The following is a 25880-nucleotide window of genomic DNA, read 5'->3' on the forward strand; positions in this document are numbered from 1 at the left end:
TCACCAAGGTAGTATGTCTGCTTTTAGGCTTTAAAAAAATCAGTTTGAGAAAACAAATTTGAAACTGTAAGCTACTGAGGCTGACTTTATGATACATTCCTAAATCTAAGCATTCGTGTCCCTGAATATAACAGAGCTAATATAGGATTGTCCACAGTAAGTGTATTTGCAATTTATTCAATGCTAAAAGCTTCATGCTTCACGTGCAACAAAATATATTACAATGATCACTTTTTAATGTTTTATTCATTGATTAAAAGAATATACATTTAACATAAACCATACAACATCAGTCATCAGGTCAAACATTCAGCTGGTTTCCTTACAGTTTCTGTCAGGAGTTATTTTATCTGATCACACTTACAAGATAAAATCTCACCACATCTGGCATTTGCACACACTGTGCCAGTGGAGTCACACTACTGATGTACATATAAAATCCGCATGGTATGTGCTCACTGGAGACAAAACAGTGCACACCTGTCAAAAGGTCATTTTTAATATAAGATGGTAAAACCATTTGTAAAACACATATAAACTTTTTCCATAAATAGAATCATATCTGGACATCTGTTGCATAAATTGTGTTTCCAAAGCTTACAATAGAGCAGCCAGGTCTCAGCACTGCTGGGCACCCACGTTGGCTACTGACTTTATTATTGCAGACTGTCCTATAACATTAAATGCACAACATTCGTACCACTTAAAACTGGGGTCAGGTGGAAGTCTCACAGAGACCACGTCTGTACCGCGGTTGCCCTGAAACAGTTAAATCGGCTTTTAAAGCCTCTCAGATATAACAAGGTTTTAAAACATACTTCATGGAATGTTCTTCATGTATCATAGCAGCTCATACCTGTGATAGAACAAGCTTTCAGTTTTTCCTCTCTACATTCACTATTCACAGTGAAACAGGTGCATGTTTTTTTTCTTTTTTTTTAGTTTAGTTTTTTTTTTTTTCAGAGTTCTGAGGTTGCTGACTGAGCCACAGCACAGCTGTGTACCACAGGTCGAAATTCGACCTTAAATATTACAATCTAGCAGTATCCGGCTGGCCAGAGTGGGCCGGCCCCTGCCAGCATGTGGGCACTTCTTCATTTAAGTCTATTCTTTGGCAGCTGACATGCGTGCTGACAGAGAAAAATCCAGTGACTTGTTGCTAAGGATTTCACGACTAATGTTTGCTTACAAGCCTGTGTGTCTACAACGCTGTAGTTTATCCTCTTTAGGAGGTTTCACCCTGGCATATATATATAGTTTCTTCTCTCCTCCACTATTCAAAATCTGGTCTAAAAAGCTAACTTGAATGCATAATATAGTTGATGAATAAAATTAAGCTACAGTTTAAAAAATCTAGCAATTCAGTGTTCATGTTTATGTAAATGCATTTTTTTTAAAAAAAGGGGTTAAGCAATGTTCTAACAGTATTACACAAAATTCAGAGCGGTAATTGGTGATCAACTATTATATGTATAATGAAAGTTAAAGTTGCCTTTTCTGTTAAAGATAACTCATTTGGATCATATTATTCCCCTTTCTATTTCAAAAATAAAAATGAGTGAAATGCTATCTGAATGCATGGATGCAGTACATTGCATACAAATCCACCAGGCTATGGATATACAGCTATAGAAGTATAAAAATATTTTGGCTCCTGAGCTGGGAACTCTGACAAAAATAAAAATATCAAAAAGGCAGAGTAACTAAGTGAAAAATTAAGTTAGCCAGCAACCTCAGACAACCCTTCGGTTGTATATCCTTAAGGTTTGGTAACAAGTCCATTAACCGTGAAAGCCCTACACAGTGTCACCTTGAACTTCTAAACCAATACCTGACTACGTTCTTTGATCGAGAAGTAGAATATACATATATAATTCTATAAAGCTAATACTGATTAAACACAGCACATGGATTAATTCACACTACTGGAAAAAAAAACATAATAAGATCCTACTTGCATATGTAACCACAGGAATAGTACTTTTAAAAAAGCTAAATGTCTTCACTGAAGCTTTGCATCTCTCTGTAAAAATGGCGATTTGGTTCAGTGAAGACACTGAGTGATTCAATGTCCATGACTGCGTGCCAAGGTTGACCTAAGCCCAGGGATACCTGCTCAATAAGGTTATGCACTGGATCCACATCCTGGTCAGCCAGTTCACCTTGGTCAAAATCAATGCTTTCTTCTGTGACTTCAAGTACTTTTAGATCAGAGCCACGAAGACGAGCAATGGCAATGAGGTTGTGTGCCCACACTGTGTAACCTTAAAAATAAGCAAAGATAACGTTATTTCCTGGCGCTTTGTCTCTAAGTTAGATTTTCCTTCATTCATTAATTTTTGTGAGACTTCAAATTTGTACTTCACTTAGCACTTTGATCCTTCATACTGAAACTGGAGAAGGAAACTTTATTGTTAAGCCCATATATATATTTTAAAGGCCAGATATAGGACAGCGGCCTCAAGAACACTAATGTGTGTGGTGACCTCAGAGGTGACGCAATCCTATTCTGAGACTCAGTCAATTAAGTAAAATCGAAGCTATTCAGTTTGTGTAAAGTAAAAAACGGTCATGGGACCCACACGTACCAACTTCAGATTAATGTTTACCTCTAGGAAGGAACAGAGGGGAACGGATGAATAAGCTGTAGTTAACATCTTATTTCTTCCAAGAAGATAAAAAACATTAAAAAGTCTGGCTTAATTTTTAAATAATGTGCATTCTGTTTAGTACCCACTTTACTCAGTATTTGCAATAAATACTATTCTTTGCTACTACCCCTGATGACTGGTCAAATCATAAGGCAAACATTGAAAAGCAAGACACACACATTCCCACATATTCATGTGGGGTTAAAAAAAATTGCAGTGAAACAGTTAAGTTACTTTCTTTTCATTCTGCGATGCTTTTAAGTAATTATTTTGTGATAATAGGAAATAACCTATGTATCTATAATTTCTTAATTTCAAATGCCACTCTTGTGAAATACCACACAGAAGAAAAAGCAGCAAGGTAGAGCAGAACATAAAATCCTTTTGTGATTATGTATTAAAGAGCACAAAAGCCTGAAAATTTAAGTATTACTAGATTTCTAGACATTACAAAGGTCACTCTGCATCTTTTCACTGGCATAAAATGTTTTAGGTATAATACTGATATAGAATTACAGTGAATAAAAACCACATACCGTGAACTGCCAGAAAGGACAGCTTTGTGCATCTCCATGCTAACAAAACCAATGGATCTTCATTTAGGTTGTCACTAAGATCTGGAAAGCCAGATGTGTCAATGACATCATTCATCAATATAAAATGTGTGAGGAATTTGTCATACTGCCTGGATATAAGATCAACAATAGCTCCTGAAACACAAGTGATGTAGCTATCAAAATGAATTCTTTCTAGTGGTATACTGGGTTTCAGAATCTTTAGCATATCTTCACTCTTGATATCAAATGCCATTATATAGACTCGAAGACTGGCGCTCTTTCCTAACAGGGCTTTCCAATGCTCATCATTTGGCATGTTGTCTAGAGACTTGTGCATCACAGAGGCATTGTGGACCAGGAGAGACAAGCGTTGCAAAGGCACATGGCTGCTGTCAGTTAAGACTCTTGCCATTTCAGTTGTAAAGTCACAGAAATCTAGGGCAAGTGAGCGCAGATTCACGAATCGCTCCAGTTCGACTGTAGTGATAAGAGTGCTGTTGCCAGGAACATTGTTGTCCAGTAAACTCAGGTGCTCCATTGTGTTGGCAATAGAGTTAGGGAGAGATGACAGTGAAGTTGGGGTAACTATTTCCAGCATAAACCCACAGGATAGCCATTTCAGTTGCCTACTATTACTCAATATTTCTTCAAACAGCTGCTGAATTCTACAAGGAAAACATATGCCACAATAATCTCATTAACAGTTAGCTCTAATGTTTTAATGCTGATTTGTGAAAATAGGCAATAAATGGCATGCAAGGTTGAGACACACTTTTTCTCATTGGTTATTCAATCAACAATAAATACCATTACATTTCACAGCAAAATATAATGAGTAAAATGGCTTAAACACATTAGAGATGTTCCTCATCCAAAGAAAGTAGCATTTCATATCATTATGGTAGAAAAGACGTTATTGAAAAGTCAGGCAGAGAAACAGAACTTATAAATAGAATTATTCAGCAAGTTATGATTTGTCTTAGAAGTCTGATGACATCAAAGTGGTATATACTGATCATTGTATTACAGTTAAAACATTTCCAGGACACACATTCTTTTTAGAAAAATAATTACCAATCCCAGGTGTAATAAAATAAATAAAATAAAAAATTAAAAAAAGAAAATTACTGATTATATCTTACAATTTCTCAGAATAAACTAAAATGATTATTAATATAAACCCCTTCCACTAATAACTTACTGCTTAATTTTTTTGCCATCAGGGTCCACCTTATTGAGGTATGTACTTGACAAACTTCCTTGCTGTTGTAGAACGCTTATGTCTCCAAAAAGACTAAACTTCTGGAGGTTCCTACAAGAAAAATGATTTAAAAGGATTTTCTAAGTAATACAAAGATAAAAGTATGCAAAAGGAATATTCTCATAGTTTCCACCTTACAACTTCGAATCAAGTGCTTTCAGATTGCTTCATGTGCACAATGCAAAATGTGTGAGGCAGGAGAAGCATATGAGGTTTCACGAATGAGAACTAGGTTATAAAGATAGGTTCAGAAACGCAGTATTTTAATGAGGATGTGATAAAGTCTCATGTGCCTGAGAATTCTTTGTCAGGTGTAACTATACCTACCTTATTGGGCTTGAGGATGAGTAACAATGGCAAATAAAGAAATGAACAAGTTGTAAGTTTTATTTAGATAATAGGAAAATTTTTCAAATCAGTTAATGTTGTCTACGGCACAGAGTGTAAATGTTCAGAAGGTGGGGTACTGTTCTGAAGTTATCTTCTCAGTAAGAAATATTCTTTAAGCTCTGAAGACCATTCTCCAGTTTTACCATCAAACATATGGGTCAGGACTAACGGAGGTGAAAAAAAAATTTAGAGTTCAAATTTCAGCTGTCAGGCATACTTTTTTTAAGTTGTGAAAGTGCAAATAAAGGAGAAAATTAGAAACTGGAAAAACTGTAAATGTGAATAAGTAACTACAAATTTCATTTATCACACAAAACTAAAGGAGTATTTGATAGGAAATGTACAGTCCAGGAATGACAAAAAGGCTTAAATGAAAAAAATCAGTTCCTCAGAGTATATATTTTCTCAAATCAATAACCTTAGTTTTGCTGTAAAGCCCAAACAGTGTAAAATTTAGCTTGAAAAATAGTAATGTATTCCGTGAAGCACTTCAGAGGGCTCCAGCACCACATGCTGTGGTATGGATGAATGACCCTGCAGGGTTCTGGGATGGTGAAAAGCAGGTACACGGTGCCACTTATCATGGGAGCTGTCACTGGGTGAAGCCAGGGTGAAGATTCCCTAAGTATACTGATTATACAGGATCTTATGGATAAGTTGGAGTTTTCCAGAAGGAGGAAGATAAAAAGTGCTACAGGGAAGTGAAATATTTTCTCGTAGAGCCCCTGAAGTTGCAGGTGACAAAATGAGCTGAAAGGAATCCAGAATGAGTACAGTCAATGAACATGAAACTAGGCTCGCAACATAAATGGAGTTCTACATCAAAAAAAAGTTTGTTTTTGTCTTTACAATAGTTACCTAAGAATGTTTTCCAGCACAATTCCATTTGTGTCTGAAAAAATATTACTGTAACATCAGAACAGCCTGGAAGGCCAGCAAAGTCAAGTGGAGAAATTAGTTAGGACAGCCTGTTAACAATAGAGATGAGAGATGAAAGCTGGAGTTGGATGTTGATGCTGATGGTGATAGAATGAGCAAGTTCAATGAAGTTTGAACTTGATTTTAGGAGTTAAGATGTGCAGGTGCTGTCTTAGCTACAGTGGTGAAAGAAATACTAGTCAAGTCAAGGTTAACTCTTGCGTTGTGGAACTGCATGGTTGGTAGATCTTAGTGGAATAGGGATTACTAGAATGTTAGTGGTGGTAGTGGGGTTAATGGCAGACACTGTCACACAGTGCACTAAGCCACTGCTTGGGACACCTGCATCCCATACTGGAATGTTCATTTAAATCCTGGCTTCTCTGCTTCTAATCCAACGCTCTGCAAATGTACCTGGGAAGCAGCTAATGATGCTCAAGTGCTTGGGTTCCTATCACCCCCGTGGAAGACCCAGAAGCAATTTGTGGTTCTTGGCTCTTGGATTCAGCTTGGCTTAGCCCCAGCCATTGTGGGTGAATCAGCTGACAGAAGATTTCTATCACTCTTTCAAATAAAAAAATCATTAAAAATTAATCACGAGGGTCTGGCGCTATAGCCTAGCAAATAAAGTCCTCGCCTTGAATGTGCTAGGATCCCATATGGGTGCCAGTTCTAATCCTGGCTGCCCTGCTTCTGGCCTGGGAAAGCAGTTGAGGATGGCCCAAAGCCTTGGGACCCTGCACTCGCATGGGACACCCGGAAGAGCTCCTGGCTCCCGGCTTTGGATCAGCTCAGCTCCAGCTATTGTGACCATTTGGGGAGTGAAACATCAGACGGAAGATCTTCCTCTCTGTCTCTCCTCCTCTCTGTATATCTGCCTTTCCAATAAAAATAAATATGAAAAAAATCATGAAAATATTTTTTGGAGGTGAGAGTGAGGTGTGGAATATATAGCAACTCCATTTTACACATGTGAAACTTGTGGTGCCTTTAAGATAATCAGGACTTTCTAAGTTTAGAAACAATAAAACATTGGTCGATTTTTTTGACTATAAAAATGAGAAATGTGACATTCAACAGCATGTTTCATCAAGAAACAGGGCAGAATGACAGTGAGAAATACTAGTTTCATACATACGTATCTCACATAAATCAAGAACAAAAATAGCAAAGGGTTACTAGACAATTCAGAACATTTCAAGGAAAACAAAGGAGAGATTCCTAACAATGGGGCTAGCACTATGGAGTAGATGCTTAGCTTGCTGCCTGTACCCTGCATCTTATAACAATGCTGGCTCATGTCTTGGCAACTCTTCCAATCCAGCTTTGTGCTCATCCTCCTGGGAAGGCAGAAGATAGGGCATAGATGGCTGTTGCAGCCATTTGGGGAGTGAACCAACAGATAACAGGGTCTGTGTGTCCTTCTCTCTCCAATGTGCTACCTTTCATATAAACATACAAATGTTCAAAAAAAAAAAGATTAATGGAAATAAGCTATTTTTTGACCTTTAAATTTCTGTCCCTTCAGTAAGTTAACAGCCAGAAATAACTATTTAAAAAATCTCAAAAGACAAACTCTGAACAAAATAATTTTCTTCACTGTCAAAAGGGATAAAACTGTTGATGTGTATTCATATCAGATTCAAAGGACACTTTTCATGTAAAACTGTTTCATTTAAAATATTTTATCCTTTATGTATGTATACTGATTCTAAAGCTGCCACCATGTCAAGAAGTATATGTAAGTCAATTTGTTCCTTATAATCTGTAGAAAAAAAGTCTTATTTATTTTTGGAGAATGAGTTTTCAAAAAATAAAAACTGCATTCAATTATAAATGCTAGAGTTATGCAACACTGATATTTTCCTCTCTTTATTCAATTCAATTTCCACTGACTGCAACTGTGTATCCTTAACACTGCTTTCATTTTTCTTTAATTTGAAGTGAATGAACAGGGAGAGGGGAGAGGAAGAAGGGGTGCAGAGAGGGAAGAAAAAGGGGTGCAGAGAGGGAGAGTGGCAAAATGGGAAGAGGGGAGAAGGAGAAAGGGAGACGGGAGGAGAGAAGAGGGGGAAAAGAAAGGGGAAAGCAGGGGGTGAGGAGACAGAAAAAGATCTTGTAATCAAGGACATGTGATGGAGTTCTCAGAAAAGATATGCCTTAATAGTGAGGACTGATTCGCCTTAGGTACTCAAGGGTGGGGTCAATGTGGCAGAGTAGGTAAGGCCACCATCTGCAACACCAGCGTCCTATACAGGCATCAGTTCCCATCAAGGCTGTTCCACTTCTGATCTAGCACCCTATTAATGTGCCTGGAAAGCAGCAGGGGATGGCCCAAGCAACTGGGCCCCTGCACTCATGTGGAAGATCCAGAAAAAGCTCCTGGCTTGTGGATTCCAAGTGATCCAGCTCAGCCACTGCAGCCATCTGGAGTGAACCAGCAGATGAGATAGCTCCCCTCTTTGGAACTCTTTCAAATAAATTACTTTAAAAAAAGATAGCTAAGGAGGCTCTGAATTTTCCCCAATACAGCTTAAAAGCAAGCCTCAAGTAAACATACAGATAGTAGAACAAAACAAAGAATTCAGAAATAGACTCATGCATACATGGTTTTGTAATTATATAATGCATAGAAGATACTGGAAATGAAATAAAACCTAGCAATAATGAAAAAGTGAAAGTCAATTCCATGTAAAAAGTATTTTCAAAAATAGTGCTGGGACAAAAGGATCCTTAGCTCACACCATAGTCAAAATTAAACACAAAAGTTGCATCTCAATACTGCTAAGTAAGACATGGGAGAAAACTCTTAGAGACGTTGAGTAAGGCAAAAAAAAATTTTTTTTAATGCAAAATATCATGAACCAGTGAAGAAAACAGAGTAATTTGCTTTGCATTAAAATGAAAACCTGGGATGGATGTTAGATAGAGCAGTGAAGACACTGCTTGGGACACTCACATCCCACATCGCAGAGCCTGAGTTCGAGTCTCCTCTCTGGTCCCAATTTCAGATTCCTATTAATGTGCACCCACAGGTGACGGCTCAAGTAGCTGGCTCCCTGCCACCCATGTGCTTCATTCTGGCCCAGCCCAGCTGTTGCAGGCATCAGGAGTAAATCAGTGGATGGCATACCTCTGTCTGTTTTTCAAACAAATCAAATAAAATAATTTAGACATTTTAAAGAAGCTTTAAGACATTTGCATAAGAGGCAAGATACAGATTATAGGAAACATTAGTAGGACATTTAAAAAAATAATATTCAAAACATAGAAATTTTAAAGCTTTAGGACTAATTAGCCAATGAAAATAAAGGCAATACATCTGGACACTGCACCAAAGAGATACTAAAGGCAAACTTCACATGAAGAGATGTTTGATTATTAATTAGAAAAATGTAAAATCAAACCTTAATGACATACCATTCATATATACTTAGAACATCTAAAATTGAAAAGGAACAGCAATAGTAATTGCAGGTATGGATGTAGAACTACTAGAACTCATACAGTATAGCTGGAAATGCAAAACCATGTACTTTAAAATAGTTAAAAATAGTTTGGCAATTTCTTTAAAAGTTAAGGATACAAATAGTACTATAAAATTCAACATTAAAAAAAAGTTAAGGATACACTTGTGGTATAATCCAGTGATCCTTGAATCAATTATTTACTCAAGAAAAATGAAAGCATGTACCCATACCTATAACAAAAGGCTAATAGTATCTTTATTCATATCAGAAAAAAAAACTAGCAATATCCAAATATCCATCTAGCAAATCATGGCATAATCATGCAATGGAATATTACTTACTCAGCAATAAAAAATGAATTGTTTATGCATACTATAACATGCACCGATAACAAAAAACTATAAAATCCATATTTATTGTATAATTCCATTTATATGAAATCCTCAAAAATTCAAAACCACAGTGTGCAAAGACTGGTTCATCAATAGCAGAATGGGGGACATGACTGATTACAGAGGCATGATGAAAGATGTTCTCTAGCTCAACCACGGTGGGAACTGCAGAACCGAATTTGAAAATTTCTAGAACTGGGCTCTTTAAAAATAGGTGAATTTTATTGCAATTAAATTATCCCTCAATAAAGCATCAGCCACACAGACACAAAAGCATAGATTATGCAGTCCTTTTTTCCATGTTATACTTATTGATATTTTTGGTATCGTTTCATAGTCTCAGATTCTTAAAATATTTTCAACTGGTTTGTTTTCTGAGCCATTTTCCTGCTGTGATCAATGCATATTGTTAAAAGGTTAAATAAATAAGCCTAAATTTTATACCACCTTGTTTAAAAATCTCTAAGGAATTATATCTCTGTTGATTATAAGGAAAAGGCCCAAAAGGCTAGCCTGGTACCATAAAATACCTCAGAATATGGATCTAAAAAGCCATGTCACACAACTTAGATTGTTAAATGGCACATGAGTATTACTGCCTCTGCTGGTCTGTCGGGTGAACTACTCAGGTGTCCATATCCAGATGTCATCTACTCTGTTAGTCTTCTCTGAGGCAACCTTCTAAGCCTTTGTAGAATCAGCCATACTATGGCATTTATAAAAGGCTTTTGAAACTGTATTTTACTTCATTGTCATCAGTAACACAATCATTTCATGAACGAAGAACTATTTTAAAAGTGCCTTGCCATAATTTTTGACATAAAACAGGTGATCAATGAGTGTCTGAAAAATAAATGAATACTTTGAAATGTCCAAGAGCCAATAAGCCGAAATAGTAATTAAGTCTATATGGGGGGCAGTGCTGTGACTCCACAGGCTAATCTTCCACTTGCTGGTGCTGGCATCCATATGGGAGCCAGTTCTAGTCCAGGTTACACTACTTCCCATTCAGCTCCCTGTTTATGACCAGTAGAAGATGGCTTTGAGGCTTTGGGACTGTGCTCCCACCATGTGGGAAACCCAGAAGCTCCTTTCCAACAAAGTTTTTTTTTTTTTTAAAGAGTATTTATAAATAAGACTGAAAAACAGATACACGGGGGAAGGTAGATCTTGGATAGATTTTGCAAATGTGATATTTACTATGGAGAATTATTTTGAGAGTAATGTTTTAAATCTTTTTTAATAGAAATATTTTTGTTGTGCCCAGATTTTCAGGGAAAGGTGAGTAAGAATTAGCTTATGGTAGCAATCCTAAAGTAATTTTATCTGTCTAAGAAATGGAAGGTGCCAAGTGGGGGAGAAGAGAACAAACGAGAGCAAGCGCACACACTGTGTTCATTCTCAGGTCCATTCCCCAAATGCCCTCAGTGGCCCTGGCCTGCGTCAAGGACTACAAGCCAGGAGCCAGGGACTCAACCTAAATCTAGTACATGGTCTGAAGGAACCCAAATATTTGAGTTGTCACTACTGCTGCCAGATTTTGTATAAGAAAGCTGGAATTGGGAATAGGAACTGGAGATTGAACCCATGCCATCTGATACAGGACAGTGACATCTAATCAGTGGCTTAACTGAGAACTTAAAGGACAGCTCCAAAATTAGCATTAATAAAACACTTCTCCAGTTTATTTATTCCAAAATGTTAGGCGGACTTAATGACTCTAAAATAGAAATTATGTCTATCTCTACATCCCTTTTCTGCCACACTAAAACTCTCTTGTGTTGTCACTGTCCTAAGGCACTTAAAACTTCACTTTCAGGACACTGAATTTCCTCAATTAACAAGCAATCTAAAATTCCTTATCATTAAAGTCATGATTATGTATATATTTGTATATGTGCTTCCGTGTGTGTACACACACACACAGAGATAGTTCTGTTCAAGTGACCTTCATAATTCAAAGCTATTCAACTCTGAGGACTGGCACTGTAGTGAAATGCGTTAAGCAACTGCCATCCCATATCAGAGTGACTGCTGTTACACTTCCTACTGCCCCACTTCTAACTCAGCTCCTTGCTAATGTGACTAGCAAGGCAGAAGAACATGGTCCAATGGGTTTGGTTCTTGCCACCTATGTGGAAGACCAGGACAGAGTTCCTGGCTTCTGGCTTTACCTTGTGTGTTACAGTCATCTGGGTAGTGATTAGCATCTCTGCTTCTCCCTCTTTCTGATGCTCTACTTGTTGAAGCAATGAATAAAATTTTTTTTCATGGTAAAGACTGCTTTATTGGTGGCAGTTAGTACCAGTCAATAAATATCGATCCCCAAAGAAGAGCTCAGTTTTATCAGGTTACTGGTCCACAGAGAGCTGATGCAACTGAACCAAGGTTTCTGGCATGACTCAGGTCAATCCTGCTTCTTGGGAAATGAAGCCATGGCCAGCTGATATATGGCATACGTCGTTCCACTGACTGTAAGAACCAGGGTGGCTCTATACAGGAGGTCATCTGTGACCCCAGCCTTTAGATGCACTGAAATTCCATTATCTGCTTGAAACAGCTTTGGTTTATCTGGAACTTTATTCTCATAATGTCTGTGTGAAGCAGTGCTTATGGCTCTCTGGGCAATCTGACCAACAGTCAGCAGATTCCGTAGCAACCTGGCTCCGTTACTGCCCACCAACTACGACAACTGAACACCCAAATAAATAATTTTTGTTTACAAAGTGCATATGAAAGCATCATTTGTCAACTCATTTCTCAAAAAAAAAAAAAAAATATTGGCAAGGCAGAGTTAGAGAGAGAACAATCACATCTGTTGCTTCGCTCCCCAAACTGTAGTTTGGAATCCAGGAACTTCTTTCTGGTTTCCCACATGGGTGCAAAGGTGCCAAGGACTTGAGCCATCCCCTGCTGCCTTCCCAGGTCACAACAAGGTAGCTGAATCAGAACTGGAGCAGCTGTGACTTGAATTTGTGCCCAAATAGGATGCTGGTATTACAGGCGGAAGCCTAACTTGCTACACCACTGCACCGGACCCAACTCATTTAATTTTCTTCACCAAACTTATCTTTTCCTTCCAAATCCAATAGTTTTAACCAGCTGGAATCTATTCATTGGGTTATGCTCATTATTAAACCCAAAAGCACACAGATTAATTTTCCTTGACAGTAATGAGATTGGAAATATCAAATATTACATTTGCTTGGTGGAAATCTCTTAAGAACTTATAATTTTTTTTCATATACTGACCACAATGCTGGCCTGAATGAAGCACTTTCTTTTATTGACTGGTACAGTCGAAATAAACTATGTGATAATTAGCAAGAATAATGCTATTCATATTGTTAGAGATTTGTCCAAGAGAAACACAGTATTTAAAGAGTACGGAGAGGGAAATCAAGTTACAAAGTGCAGTAATTCTCTGAATTTCAGTTTTCTAGTTCATAAAATTTCAAACTTATGAAAAACATATTACATTAGCATTTTTTACAAACATCACATTAGTCACATAATTGGTAATCCTGCTCTATTTTAAGTTATTTTTCTTTTTTTAAAAGTTATTTTTCAACTTTAAAATTACCCCTTCTGTAAATTTATAGTCAGGTTTGATCTGAAAGCACTGGAAGAGGCACCATGGCACAGCAGGTAAGTCTACCTGTGACACCATCACCCCATGTGTGTGCTTGTTCAAGTCCAGGCTATCCCACTTTTTTTTTTTTTTAAAGTGGAAAGGCAGATCTTCACAGACAGGAAAGACAAAGATCTTGTATCTGCTGGTTCACTCCCCATGTGGCCACCATAATGGCTGGAGCTGAGCTGATCCAAAGCCAGGAGCTAGTAGCTTCTTTCACATCTCCCACATGGGTTGGGTGTCCCAAGGCTTTGGGCCATCCTCTCCTGTTTTCCCCAGGCCACAAGCAGGGAGATGGATGGGAAGTGGATAAGAATCAATGGCCATATGGAATCCTAGCGGGTGCAAGGCAAGGATTTAGCCACTAGGCTACTGTGCCATGCCCTCCTCCACTTCTGATCCAGCTCCCTGTTAATGTGCCTATGAAAACAGAGGAAGATGGCCCAAGTATGTTGGTCCCTGTGACCCATGTGAGAGACCCTAATGCTATTCCAGAATCCTGGCTTCAGGCTGGCCAAACCCAGCTCTGGCCAGTGTGGCCATCAGGGGAGTCAAACAGTGAATGGAAGATCTCTATCTTTCCCTTTGTAACTTTGCTTTCAGTAAGAATCACTGATGGGGGCTGGTGCTTTGGCACATCAGGTTAAGCTGGTATTTGAGTCTGCATCCCATATTGGAGTGATGCTTTGAATCCTGGCTATGCCACTTCCAATCCAGCTTCCTATCAGTGCATTGTGAGAGGAAGCAGATGGTGGTCCTGGCCGCCCAAGATCAGGATGGAGTTCCTGGTTTCTGCCTTCAACCTGGCCCAGCTCAGGTTGTTGCCTGCATCTGATGAACCAGTGGGTAGAATTATCTTTTTTCTGTCACTCTGACTTCCAATTACATAGAGATCAATGAACATTAAAAAAACAAAAAGAAACAAAAACTCAAGTGACATGCCCAAGGCCTCTTGAAATATTAAAACATACACACACACACTTCAGACTTGCACACATCACCTGTCCATAATATTCACCATATTTAAAAATGTATACCCCTGGGCCCGGCGGCGTGGCCTAGTGGCTATAGTCCTTGCCTTGAAAGCCCCGGGATCCCATATGGGCGCCGGTTCTAATCCCAGCAGCTCCACTTCCCATCCAGATCCCTGCTTGAGGCCTGGGAAAGCAGTCGAGGATGGCCCAGAGCTTTGGGACCCTGCACCCGCGTGGGAGACCTGGAAGAGGTTCCTGGCTCCTGGCTTTGGATCGGCGCGCACTGGTCGTTGCGGCTCACTTGGGGAGTGAATCATTGGATGGAAGATCTTCCTCTCTGTCTCTCCTCCTCTGTGTATATCTGGCTGTAATAAAATGAATAAATCTTTAAAAAAAAATGTATACCCCTACTTACAACTGCCAAGCTCTAAACTCTGTTTCCTTCAATGTTTAGTTAATACAGCATAAGCAGCCTGCAGCCAATGACAAAGATGATTCATTAAGATTATTCATTAAACTTAATTACTGATAGAATTACTACTGCCAATTTATGCTGTCATTTGTAGTTGATTCCTTTCTTCTCTCATTGGTACCTTCATTTGCTATTTGCTGATATTTTATAGTGTTATGTTTTAGTCTCTTATATATCTACCACATTTCTTATGATTGTCACGGGGCTATAGAATAATCTGATAAATATAGTACATGTGTTTAAGGAACTATGATTACATACCAGAACTCTAGAACTTATTGATGTTCCAATTCCTTACTTTTACATATCTATTACACAGTCATATTTATTATTTTAACATTTTAATAGTTACACTATTTATTTATTTATTTTAAAAGATTTTATTATTATTGGAAAGCCGGATATACAGAGAGGAGGAGAGACAGAGAGGAAGATCTTCCATCCGATGTTTCACTCCCCAAGTGAGCCGCAACAGTACAGTGTGTGCCGATCCAAAGCCAGGAACCAGGAACCTCTTCCAGGTCTCCCACGCGGGTGCAGGGTCTTTAGGCCTTGGGCTGTCCTCGAATGCTTTCCCAGGCCACAAGCAGGGAGCTGGATGGGAAGTGGAGCTGCCGGGATTAGAACCGGCGCCCATATGGGATCCCGGGGAGTTCAAGGCGAGGACTTTAGACACTAGGCCACGCCGCCGGGCCCTATTTATTTATTTTTAAAGAGTTGATGATTTATTTGAAAGGCAGAGTTATGGAAAGAGTGGGGAGACAGAGATCTTCCAATCTGCTGGTTCACTCTCCAAATGGGTGCAATAGCTAGGGCTGGGTCAGACTGAAGCCAGGTAATAGGTGCTTCGTCTCGTTTCTCAATGGAACACAGGAGCTCAAATACTTGGACTATCTGCTCATGTTTTTCCAGACACATCAGAAGGAAGCTGAATCAGAAGTACAGTAGCTGGGACATGAACTGGTGCCCATATGGGATGCTGGTGTTGTAGGCAGTGGCTTAACCGATTACAGCATAATGCCCGCCCTGTCTTAACATTTGTAATAGAAGTAAAGGGACTTAGGCATAATTTTAACAATATTAGAGTATTCTGTACTTGTATACATTTAACCTCACTAGTGAGTTTTATACTCCTATGTGGATCGTGCTGTGTCTGTTTCAACTTGAGGAACTCCCTTCAGCATTTCTTGTTGGTCTAGTTGTGTGATGTTTCAGCTTTTTATCTGCCAACGTCTTTACTACTTCTTCATTTCTGAAGGACAGTTATGCTGAAAATTATTCTAGGTTGATATTTTCTTTCAGCACTGTGAATGTATACCCCATTCTCTTCTGACTTGCAAGATGTCTGCTGAGAAATCTGCTCCATCCTATAGGGAATCATTTGTATGCAATAACTCACCTTTTGCTGTTTCCAAAACTGTCTTTAGGTTTTGATGACTATAATTGTTCTGGTGTGTGCTACCTTAGGTTCACCCTGCTTGGTATTCTTCGAGCTTCATGAATCTGACGTCCATTCCTTTGCCCAGATTTGGGAACACTTTAGCTGTTACTTCTTGAAATGGGCTTTTGGCTCCTTTCTCTGGTCTTCTCAGATTTCCACTGCTGATAATGGTTTACTTGATGGGGTCAGATAATTCCCACTGGCTTTCCTTATTTTCCTTTGGCTCTTTTCACTAGATAAACTTCAAGTGACTTGTCTGAGCTCACTGACTCATTCTTCTGCTTGATTATGGCTGCTACTGAGCTCCTCTAGTGAAATTTTCAGTTTAGATATTACATTCTTCATCTGTATTTCTGTTTATGCCTTCCATTCAGAAATTTAAAGCCTTTTCATCTTTAATAAACACTTGTTGTACACTGTGGTTGTAACTTTTGCAGTTTAAGACGTAATACAAAAATGGCATAAATTCCCTTTCGGTCTTCACAATTTCATAGTTTTTTTTAACAAGAACTCTTAGTAATGTTAGCATATGTTTTTTTTTTCAATTCAAGATTTGTCATCTTTTCACTTAAATGAAGTACTTCATAGCCTTTCTTTGTCGTATGTGAATTTCTACTGACATTCTACCACTGAGTGACCAATGGATGGGCAGCATCCACAGCACAGGTATGATAAACAAAGAAATGCTCACATACCTGGCAGGACACAGTGGCATGCCATTAGGTTTTATCATGCTACTTAGCACTCAATTGAAAAATGTATGTATATTTTATTTCTGGAATTTTCCATTAAGACGTTTTTTGGATTACACTTGACTGTAGGTAACTGAAATCACAAAAAACTAAAAACAAGGGGTGACTACTCTGATTCCTCTGGTGCTTGTGCATTTGAAGGAAAAGCATCAGCACTTCTTTTCTAATCTCACAAATTAGTGTCAGCTGCAGGTGACTACCCCTACCCATGGTCTCTAAGTGCCCGGGAGTGTATATTCTGCTGCTCCTTTGGAATAAATAAAGCAAAATGCAAACCAGCCCCTTCGGAATTTAAAGGTTGGTAGCACATTCACTTCATTTTTCTCCATTCTCTCTGGGTGGTAAAGCCTATTTTAAGTCTTTTCCCAATCTTGCTCAGCAGTGCCAGCTGCAGGAGAATGTTAACCCGTTTTCTTCTGTTCTTAGCTACCCCAGCATCTGGGCTCTTGACCAGTCTTCCATTGTCAGCTATGAGTAAGACAGAAATCTGTTTCTTGGAGAACACGTCAAGAGCCAGCTAACTGAGCACTTGCTCCACATGGAAGAAAGAAGCGGGCAGGCTCTTGGCTCTGAGCTAAGGGGTAGAAGGCGAGGGGGAGATGTGGGCAACGTGAGTTTGTTCTTCTCCCTTGCAATGGTGTGACCTTTTTTAGCTTTGTGCTTATCTGGGGAGCTACAACTCGATAGGATTCTGGATTTCTCATAAAGGAATTTTCATCCACTTAGTGTTATCTCAGTGTTTCAGTGGGGGAACAACACTTCCACTCCATCATCTTGTTTTAATGATATGATTTTTTTTGATTATGTATAAGATGCATGACTTAAATTAGTGAAAAAAGCATAAAACAAAGTATTCTGGTTTTGCAGGAATGTGTATCACATCTTATGAGTAATCATCTCTGATGAGTATTTAAAAATTTATTTTTTTTCCACTGGAAAGTCAGATACACAGAGAGGAGGAGAGACAGAGAAGATCTTCCATCCATTGCTTCACTCCCCAAGCGGCCACAAAGGCAAGAGCTGAGCCCATTTGAAGCCAGGAGCCAGGAGGTCTCCCATGTGGGTGCAGGTCCCAAGGCTTTGAGCCATCCTTGACTGTTTTCCCAGGTCTCAGGCAGAAAGCTGGATGGGAAGCAGGGCTGCCGGGATTACAGCCAGTGGCCATATGGGATCCTGGTGCGTGCAAGGCAAGGACTTTAGCCGCTAGACTACTGCGCCATGCCCTCCGATAAGTATTTAAAATTTCATTTCCTTTTTTCCACATTTTCTATTATAGACACATTACTTGAGAATTTAGGAAAAAAATTAGCTTTAAGTATCTTATTTACAAAAACTTAATTCACTTCAAAATATTAAAAACCAATAGACTACATGTTAGTAAACTTCACTAATATAACAAGACTCTAAATATTTCTACTCGCAGCTCCAACTACATCATATATTTAAATCTTCTGACAATGACAGAAACATACCACTTAAGGACATCTGAGGAAAATTCTAACTGTAGAAATAAAATGGAAATAACTTTGTTATAGTAGAATATTACACGCACAAACTTGCTTTACAGATTAATATCCTTTTAAGATTTGTGAAATCATCCAATCTACTCCTCTTTGCTTTACTGATGAAATTTCAGCAACTTACCTAGGGATAAATTAGTTAAGGCAGGGTCAGGTTAAAAAAAAAATCAAGATTTTGACTCCCACTATGTTCATGTTATTTCTCATAATTAAAACATGTGCTTGACTATAACATAACAGCCTTAAGGAATGTAACAGGAAAAATTATCAGTAGCAATATTTTTACAACAGCACATGAAGGTCAGTTGTGGGAAAAAGTTTTTGGATATTTATTTTCCCATTCAAAATGAAAATTTATTAATGGATATGGAAAACAAAATTTAAAAGTTAGATCAGAAAAACAGGCAACTTTAAAGATAACATGTTAAAATTAAGGTAATAGAAAACAGCAAGGCCAAGAAATCTGTAATATAGTTTCTTTTCTTTTTTTTAAAGATTTATTTATTTTTATTGGAAAGTCAGATTTACAGAGAGGAAGATCACCCATCCCCTAGTTCCTAAGTGGCTGCAATGGCCAGGAGCCTCTTCCGGGTCTCCCTCGGTCTCCCACGCGGGAATATGATTTCAGGTAGCTCATTATTTGTTTCAGATTAAAATGAGACTGAAAAGAACTATATAACACTAGATTAGAACCTACTGAACCATGGCAAAGAAGAGATGCTCCATTTTGAGGACAGTAGACTCTACCAATAGTAAATGCTACACAATATTTTCACAATCTTCTATTAAAGGTAAAATCTGGGCCCAGCGTGGTGGCCGGGTGGCTAAAGTCCTCGCCTTGAACGTGCTGGGATCCCATATGGGTGCCGGTTCTAATCCCGGCAGCCCTGCTTCCCATCCAGCTCCCTGCTTGTGGTCTGGGAAAGCAGTCAAGGACGGCCCAGGGTTTTGGGGCCCTGCACCTGTGTGGGAGACCTGGAGGAAGTTCCTGGATCCTGGCTTCGGATTAGTGCAGTGCCAGCTGTTGTGGTCACTTGGGGAGTCATCGGAAGGAGGATCTTCCTCTTCTATCTCTCCCTCTCTCTGTATATCTGACTTTCCGAGAAAAATAAAATGAATCTCAAAAAAAAAAAAAAATAATAATAGTAAAAGGTAAAATCTGTCAACTGAGTTTTACTTTATTCTTTTATTTATTTTTTCAATAGTAAGTGTAACTATTGTGTTCTCTCTTTCGTAGTTGCAAATTGGGGAACTTTATCTGCGACAGTAGCTTTGGCTTGGTTTCTTTCGTTTCAGAGGATCCAAAATGATTTTTTTCGATATGAAAACGAGGACCAATGGAAAAATGTGCAGTTAAGTCTACTGAGTTATAGACAAAGAGAATTTATCGTCTGTCATGATAGCATAACAAGCTAACCCTCCACCTGTGGCACCAATTTGAGTCCCTGCTGCTCCACTTTCTTTTTTCTTAAAGATTTATTTATTTTTATTACAAAGTCAGATATACAGAGAGGAGGAGAGACAGAGAGGAAGATCTTCTGTCCGATGATTCACTCCCCAAGTGAGCCGCAACGGCCGGTGCTGTACCAATCCAAAGCCGGGAACCAGGAACCTCTTCCGGGTCTCCCACGCGGGTGCAGAGTCCCAAAGCTTTGGGCCGTCCTCGACTGCTCTCCCAGGGCACAAGCAGGGAGCTGGATGGGAAGTGGAGCTGCCGGGACCAGAACCGGCGCCCATATGGGATCCCAGCGCGTTCAAGGCGAAGACTTTAGCCACTAGGCCACGCTGCCGGGCCCAGAATATTATTTCTAGATTTACTGTCTTGAATGTCTAGGTACAATTTCTCATAGGAGGGCCTGGTGTGGTAGCCTAGTGGTTAAAGTCCTTGCCTTGCATGCACTGGGATCCCCTATGGGCACTGGTTCATATCCCAGTGGCCTCACTTCCATCCAGCTCCTTGCTTGTGGCCTGGGAAAGCAGTTGAGAATGGTCCAAAGCATTGGGACCCTGCATCTATGTTGGAGACCCAGGAAGAGACCCCGGGCTCCTGGCTTTGGATAGGTGCAGCTCTGGCTGTTGCAGCCACTTGGGGAGTGAATCAACAGACGGAAGATCTTCCTCTCTGTATATCTGATTTCCAACAAAACAGAAAAAAAAAACCCCACAATTTCTCATAGGATAAATATGAAGAAATACAGTCTGTTTAATCTATTATGGTTGAACGAGTACTGACTGTACTTCCGTTTTCGCTATTCATTAAGGCAGTGGCTACATTTGGTCCCTAAAGAAAGGCAAGTTCTCAAACCTGAAGCACTGTGTGTTACCTTCCAAGAGACACTTCAGCACCTCCTTGAGCCTCATTAACTGTGCCTAATACTTGCCATTATGGTGGCAGCTACAATCACTGTGACAGCATATGTGTGTATACAACCCAAGAATAAAAAAAACAAAAAAAAGCCCGGCCAGCGCAATAGTGTAATGGTTGAGGTTCTCACTGTTAGCGCGCTAGGATCCCATATGGGCGCCGGTTCTAATCCTGGCAGCTCCACTTCCCATTCAGCTCCCTGCTTGTGGCCTGAGAAGGCAGTCAAGGATGGTCCAATGCTTTGCGACCCTGCATCCACGTGGGAGACCTGTTGATGTTCCTGGCTCCTGGCTTTGGATCAGCGCAGCACCGCCTGTTGCAGTCACTTGGAGGGTGAATCATTGAATGGAGGATCTTCCTCTCTGTCCCTCCTCCTCTTTGTACATCTGCCTTTCCAATAAAATAAATCTTAAAAACAACAGAAAAGCCGAATTGGCATCTTTTAAAAATTCCTACAATTCAAGGTTACAATTTTAGTTCTCCTCCTAAAGGAATATTCTGAATTGCATAAAGCCAATTCAACATAAAGCCTGGAAGCAGAATGTTTATCAAACTGATATTAATCACACTCTCCTTTTCTTACAGATTGCCAAAAATCATAATGCAAAACCACAGCAAATAAAATTTGCAAATTTAAAGACAATATCAAATCGTCTGTATTCACACACACACAGACACACCACTTTGAAATATTTACTTGTAAGTTACCAGGAAAAGACAAGTTACTAAATAAACAACTTAGCTTAAAACATTTTCAGTTTTGGGCCCGGCGGCGTGGCCTAGCGGCTAAAGTCCTCGCCTTGAAAGCCCCGGGATCCCATATGGGCGCCGGTTCTAATCCCGGCAGCTCCACTTCCCATCCAGCTCCCTGCTTGTGGCCTGGGAAAGCAGTTGAGGACGGCCCAAAGCTTTGGGACCCTGCACCCGCGTGGGAGACCCGGAAGAGGTTCCAGGTTCCCGGCTTCAGATCGGCGCGCATCAGCCCGTTGCGGCTCACTTGGGGAGTGAATCATCGGACGGAAGATCTTCCTCTCTGTCTCTCCTCTGTATATATCTGGCTGTAATAAAATGAATAAATCTTTAAAAAACAAAACAAAACAAAAAAAATTTTCAGTTTTGTTAAAATTTGAAGGAAATGAGTCCCATTTATATTAACATTTGCATTTTTTCAATAGTACTAAAATATATCAAGATTTTTACAAAGTGGACATTTCCACACATAATTTTTTTAAAATGTGAATCATTATAATTATATACTTTTAATATTATAATCTTAGACACAAAGAACATGCTGCTAAAACAGCACCATCCCTAAAGCAGATGACAAGAAATTCAAATCGGTTTGCCACAGCTGGTCTAGAAGCAGAGGCACACGTGAAGATAGGTACCCTGCAATACTAATAAAAGTAGCAGGGGCAAGGGAGTTACAGAGGAGAATTAAACAACAAAGACAACTACAAATACTACTTTGCTTATGTAATGTTGCCCAGCCAGTTTTATTAAAACATGCAAAAGGAACTAGGCTCTGTGTGAGGTTTATTCCTACAGGTTCACATTTTGGGGATGGTTTACACAAAAGTGCTACCTAATTTCAAAACATGGGTCAGTGTTGTGGCACAGCACATTAAGCCACACCTGCAGCTGTGGGCACCTCATCTGCTTCTGCTTAAGAAGAAGGTCCAAGTCCTAACTTCACAGAAGTAAAATGGGTTTCTCACTGGACTTAAACTTCGTCTTGGTATCATTAGTAAGCGTTCCCAAGGTTTGAAAACATTTAGGTTGGCTAGGCCTCCAGCGGTATGTTCAACTCTGAAAAAACAATCTCCAACCAACTGTGAGCCTCCACAGCCTCTCTTGCTAAATAAAACAGTACTACGGCAATGGTTCATCCATTCTATTCTATAGCCATGGAAAGGATGAAAGCAGAGGGCCTGGAAGACGCCAGGAGTGATGCCTGATGACCACTGGGCTCATTCTCAGGTATAAATCACCATGACAAGTCCCATGTGCCCTCTGCTCAGAGAAACGGCCAGGCTATAACCTTGGTATCCCTGCTCAGTGAAGGCGGGCTAAACGCAGCCAAAGGAGACACACACAGGTGCCTGGAGTTAACCTGGAGTCAGCAGCCCTCTTACTTCTTAACCTTCTGATTCAGACTCAGAACTATGTATCTGCATCGCATTAAACCAGGGCCTGCTCTCCACCCTGTTCAACAGGACACTGCTGCTGGAGCAAAACAATACTGTGTGACCATGTGTGCATCACTTGACCCTATTAACCATCAGTTTCTTGTGTGTAAAGTAGGCGTAATGAGGGCTGTCCTGCATGACTCACAGGGCCACTGAAAGGCTCAAACAAGACTGTGATGCAAAAGCAGCTGTGAAGTCCTAAACCACTAACCTATGCAAAGCTCTCTTCCAATTTTCAAACGCTCTCCCAACTCTGAGTTTCACTGTAACGTAACAAGAATATTCAGGTGTTGAAAATCTACCATTATTAGGGCTTTGGAAGGGCAAGTCTTATGCTCAGTAGCTAAACTGCTGCTTGGGAGCCCTCACGTCCTTCATCTGGGTGGCAGCCAATTCCAGCTTCCAGTGGTCAATGCACACCCTGGGAGGCAGCTTGGGTCCCGGCCACCACGTGGGAGACTGGGATTGAGTTTGGTTTCTGCTTTTGCCCCGGCCCAGCTTGGCCACTGTACGCATCTGGCAACTGGACCAGCAAATGGAAGCTCAGCAAAGGCAAGTGCAGGCTGCATCTTTCTGCCTTTCCAACACATGAAAACTAAGACAAATGGTGTGTGGGGATGGATAAAAGAAAATGTGGAATAGGGTGATGGGTCAGACACGGTGAGCCAGCTAAAGAACTAACAGCAAAATCTTAATGCAAAACCTGGGTAGGTGTGTGTGTGTGTGTGCGTGCACGCTTACTCTTTGAAGACACTGGGCAGCTCCCATGTCCCACGAGTCCCCGGGCAACACCGGGTTACTTTTAAATGGATCACGGGGGACAAGCTGAGTATGGAAATTCACAAATCCTGACAATCCACCTCTTTACCCCAATACCCTTTACAAGCATATCTTGGGTTCTGGCTCAGTTAATCAAAACCGTTCTTGGTAAGAAAATGGCTGTTGCAGACTTCTTTGAGAGCGAGTCTGTAACTATGAGGCACCGGATGCACACCTACTGCTTGCTCCCACAGCCAAGTACACACGTCTAACGGACAGGTTCGGAGTCAGAAAACACGGGTGGTGGGTGTTCTGTGCCTCCTCCCCCCTTCGTCGCCCATCAAGCCTCAACTCTGCCATCTGTGAAAGCAACGACGGCGCTGGTGGGGTCCATCCTCCGGCCACGGCCACCGAGAGGATGAATGACACGGGCCCCGGGAAACGCCAGGTGTGGGGTCTGATGACCACTGGGCCCATCCCCGTGTACACAGCACCCCCAACAAGTCCCGTTAAGCCTTCTCTGGGACGTCGCTAGGCTTGAACCCTAACACCTCCGATTAGGGAGAGAGAACACACCGAAGCGGGCTAGACGCATCAGGCGGAGGAAGCAACTTCGGGGTGCCGGGAAGCGAGTGGGCGCGGCGCCGGGCGGCCCCCCGAGGCTCCTACCTGTTGTTCCGGATGCTGACCAGCACGCACAGCACCAGCTCCAGGTAGGTGCGCAGCACTTCCAGCCAACGTGCCGACACCTGCAGGGCCTCGACTTCTTCCCCTCCGGGGCCGCTGTCCGAGCCGCCTCCGTCGCCCGGGCCGCCGCCTCCGCTCAGGTAATTCTCAGCGGCGAACTCAACGCGCAACTCCCGTACGAACCAGCCGCACTTGCGCATGAGGAATTCGAGCCGGGGCTGCTCCGCGGGAGAGACGCGGAGGCAGATGCGAAGCTGGGGCCAGAGGGCCGGGTAGAAGAGGCACTCGCGCCAGTGCGAGCAGGAGGCCGAGGCCCGCAGCCGGTCCGGCGCGGGCAGGAAGGAGAAGATGTGCACGATCAACTCGCTGGGCAGAGACGCGGCGCCCGCCGCCTGCCCGCACAGAGCCATCCGGCCGCGCCGCCGGCCGCCGGCTCCCGGCCGGCCCCGCAGTCCTCGGAGCAGCCCCCGCAGCCGCCGCAGCTGCTGCCGCCGCTGCCGCCGCCACCGCGCCACCCGAGCGGCCCCGGCCCGGCTTCGAGCTCCCGGGGGTCGGGGCTGCGGCACTGACAAGAACAACAACATCAATGACAAGGAAGAGGGGGGCGGAACCGTCGTGGGTCTCGGCGGAACCAAGTGCCGCGCGAGTGCAGGAGGCGGGGGGGACGCCTGTGCGGGAGCGGCCCGCGAGAGAGGCAGCCTTTGGCCTCCCCTACTCGACGCCCGCGCTCCCGGGGCCCGCACCCTCGGCCCCTGGAAGACCCTCGCCTCGAGTCTTCGGAGGCCCGGAAGCCGTAGGGCTTCTCCTGAGGAAATGGCAACCCTCCCCGCACCGGGAGGCGGGGGCAAGGCAGTGGTAGGAGCTGGGCCTGACGTCGCGCTCGGTGGGAGGAGCCCGGCCCCGACGGACGCGACTTCCGGGAAAGGGAAGCGTTCTCTCTGGGTTACTGGTAGGAAAGGAGGCGAGCCACGTGACCTTGGACGCACTCGCGCACGCACGCACGCACGCCGGCCAGCCGGCCGAGCGTGACGCCCAGCGGCGCGGGGAGGGGGCGGTGCTTCCTCCGGGCCCCGCCCCCCGCGCTTCCTCCGGGCCCCGCCTCCTGCGCTTCCTCCGGGCCCCGCCCCTTGCCCCGACCGCCGCCTGGCGGAGCTCGCTTCGCTCCTTCAGGTGTGCAAGACACTTCGATGCTCCGTCGGTGAAAAGTGGCCGAATTCGGCTTCGGTTCGAGAAGTTCATAGAACTTGTCTGTAAATGTTGCTCAGTGGTGGGCTCAGCTCAAGTGCCCGCATGCAGGGCTGTTCCTCAGCCGTCCCGCCCGCCCAGAGGACTAAGTATTAGGCGCCCCTTACGGTGTGGGGAGCGGGCCGACTCGCGGGCTAAACGGGACGGACTGGCGTGTCAAGCGACAGAGGCAGCTCAGAGGCCACCGTGAGCTACCTCAGAGG

At 42.0% G+C, this 25880-nt stretch overlaps 1 protein-coding gene across 2 annotated transcripts; it reads right to left on the minus strand.

The window, feature by feature from the left end:
* Positions 1-227: 227 nt before the first annotated feature.
* FBXO33 (F-box protein 33) lies at positions 228-25391 on the minus strand. Of its 2 annotated transcripts, XM_058666375.1 has the most exons (5): positions 24415-25391; positions 4410-4520; positions 3188-3873; positions 2113-2264; positions 228-480 (listed from the first exon to the last, which is right to left on the minus strand). In XM_058666375.1, exons 1-5 carry the CDS (start codon positions 25014-25016, stop codon positions 415-417), a joined length of 1617 nt encoding a protein of 538 aa, XP_058522358.1. In that variant the 5' UTR covers positions 25017-25391; the 3' UTR covers positions 228-414. The 2 variants fall into 2 exon arrangements, with proteins under 2 accessions (XP_058522358.1, XP_004584843.2); XM_004584786.3 differs by having other exon boundaries at positions 228-2264; positions 24415-25389.
* Positions 25392-25880: the final 489 nt, after the last annotated feature.

This window comes from Ochotona princeps, chromosome 6, assembly GCF_030435755.1.
Source record: "Ochotona princeps isolate mOchPri1 chromosome 6, mOchPri1.hap1, whole genome shotgun sequence".
NCBI lineage: Eukaryota > Metazoa > Chordata > Mammalia > Lagomorpha > Ochotonidae > Ochotona > Ochotona princeps.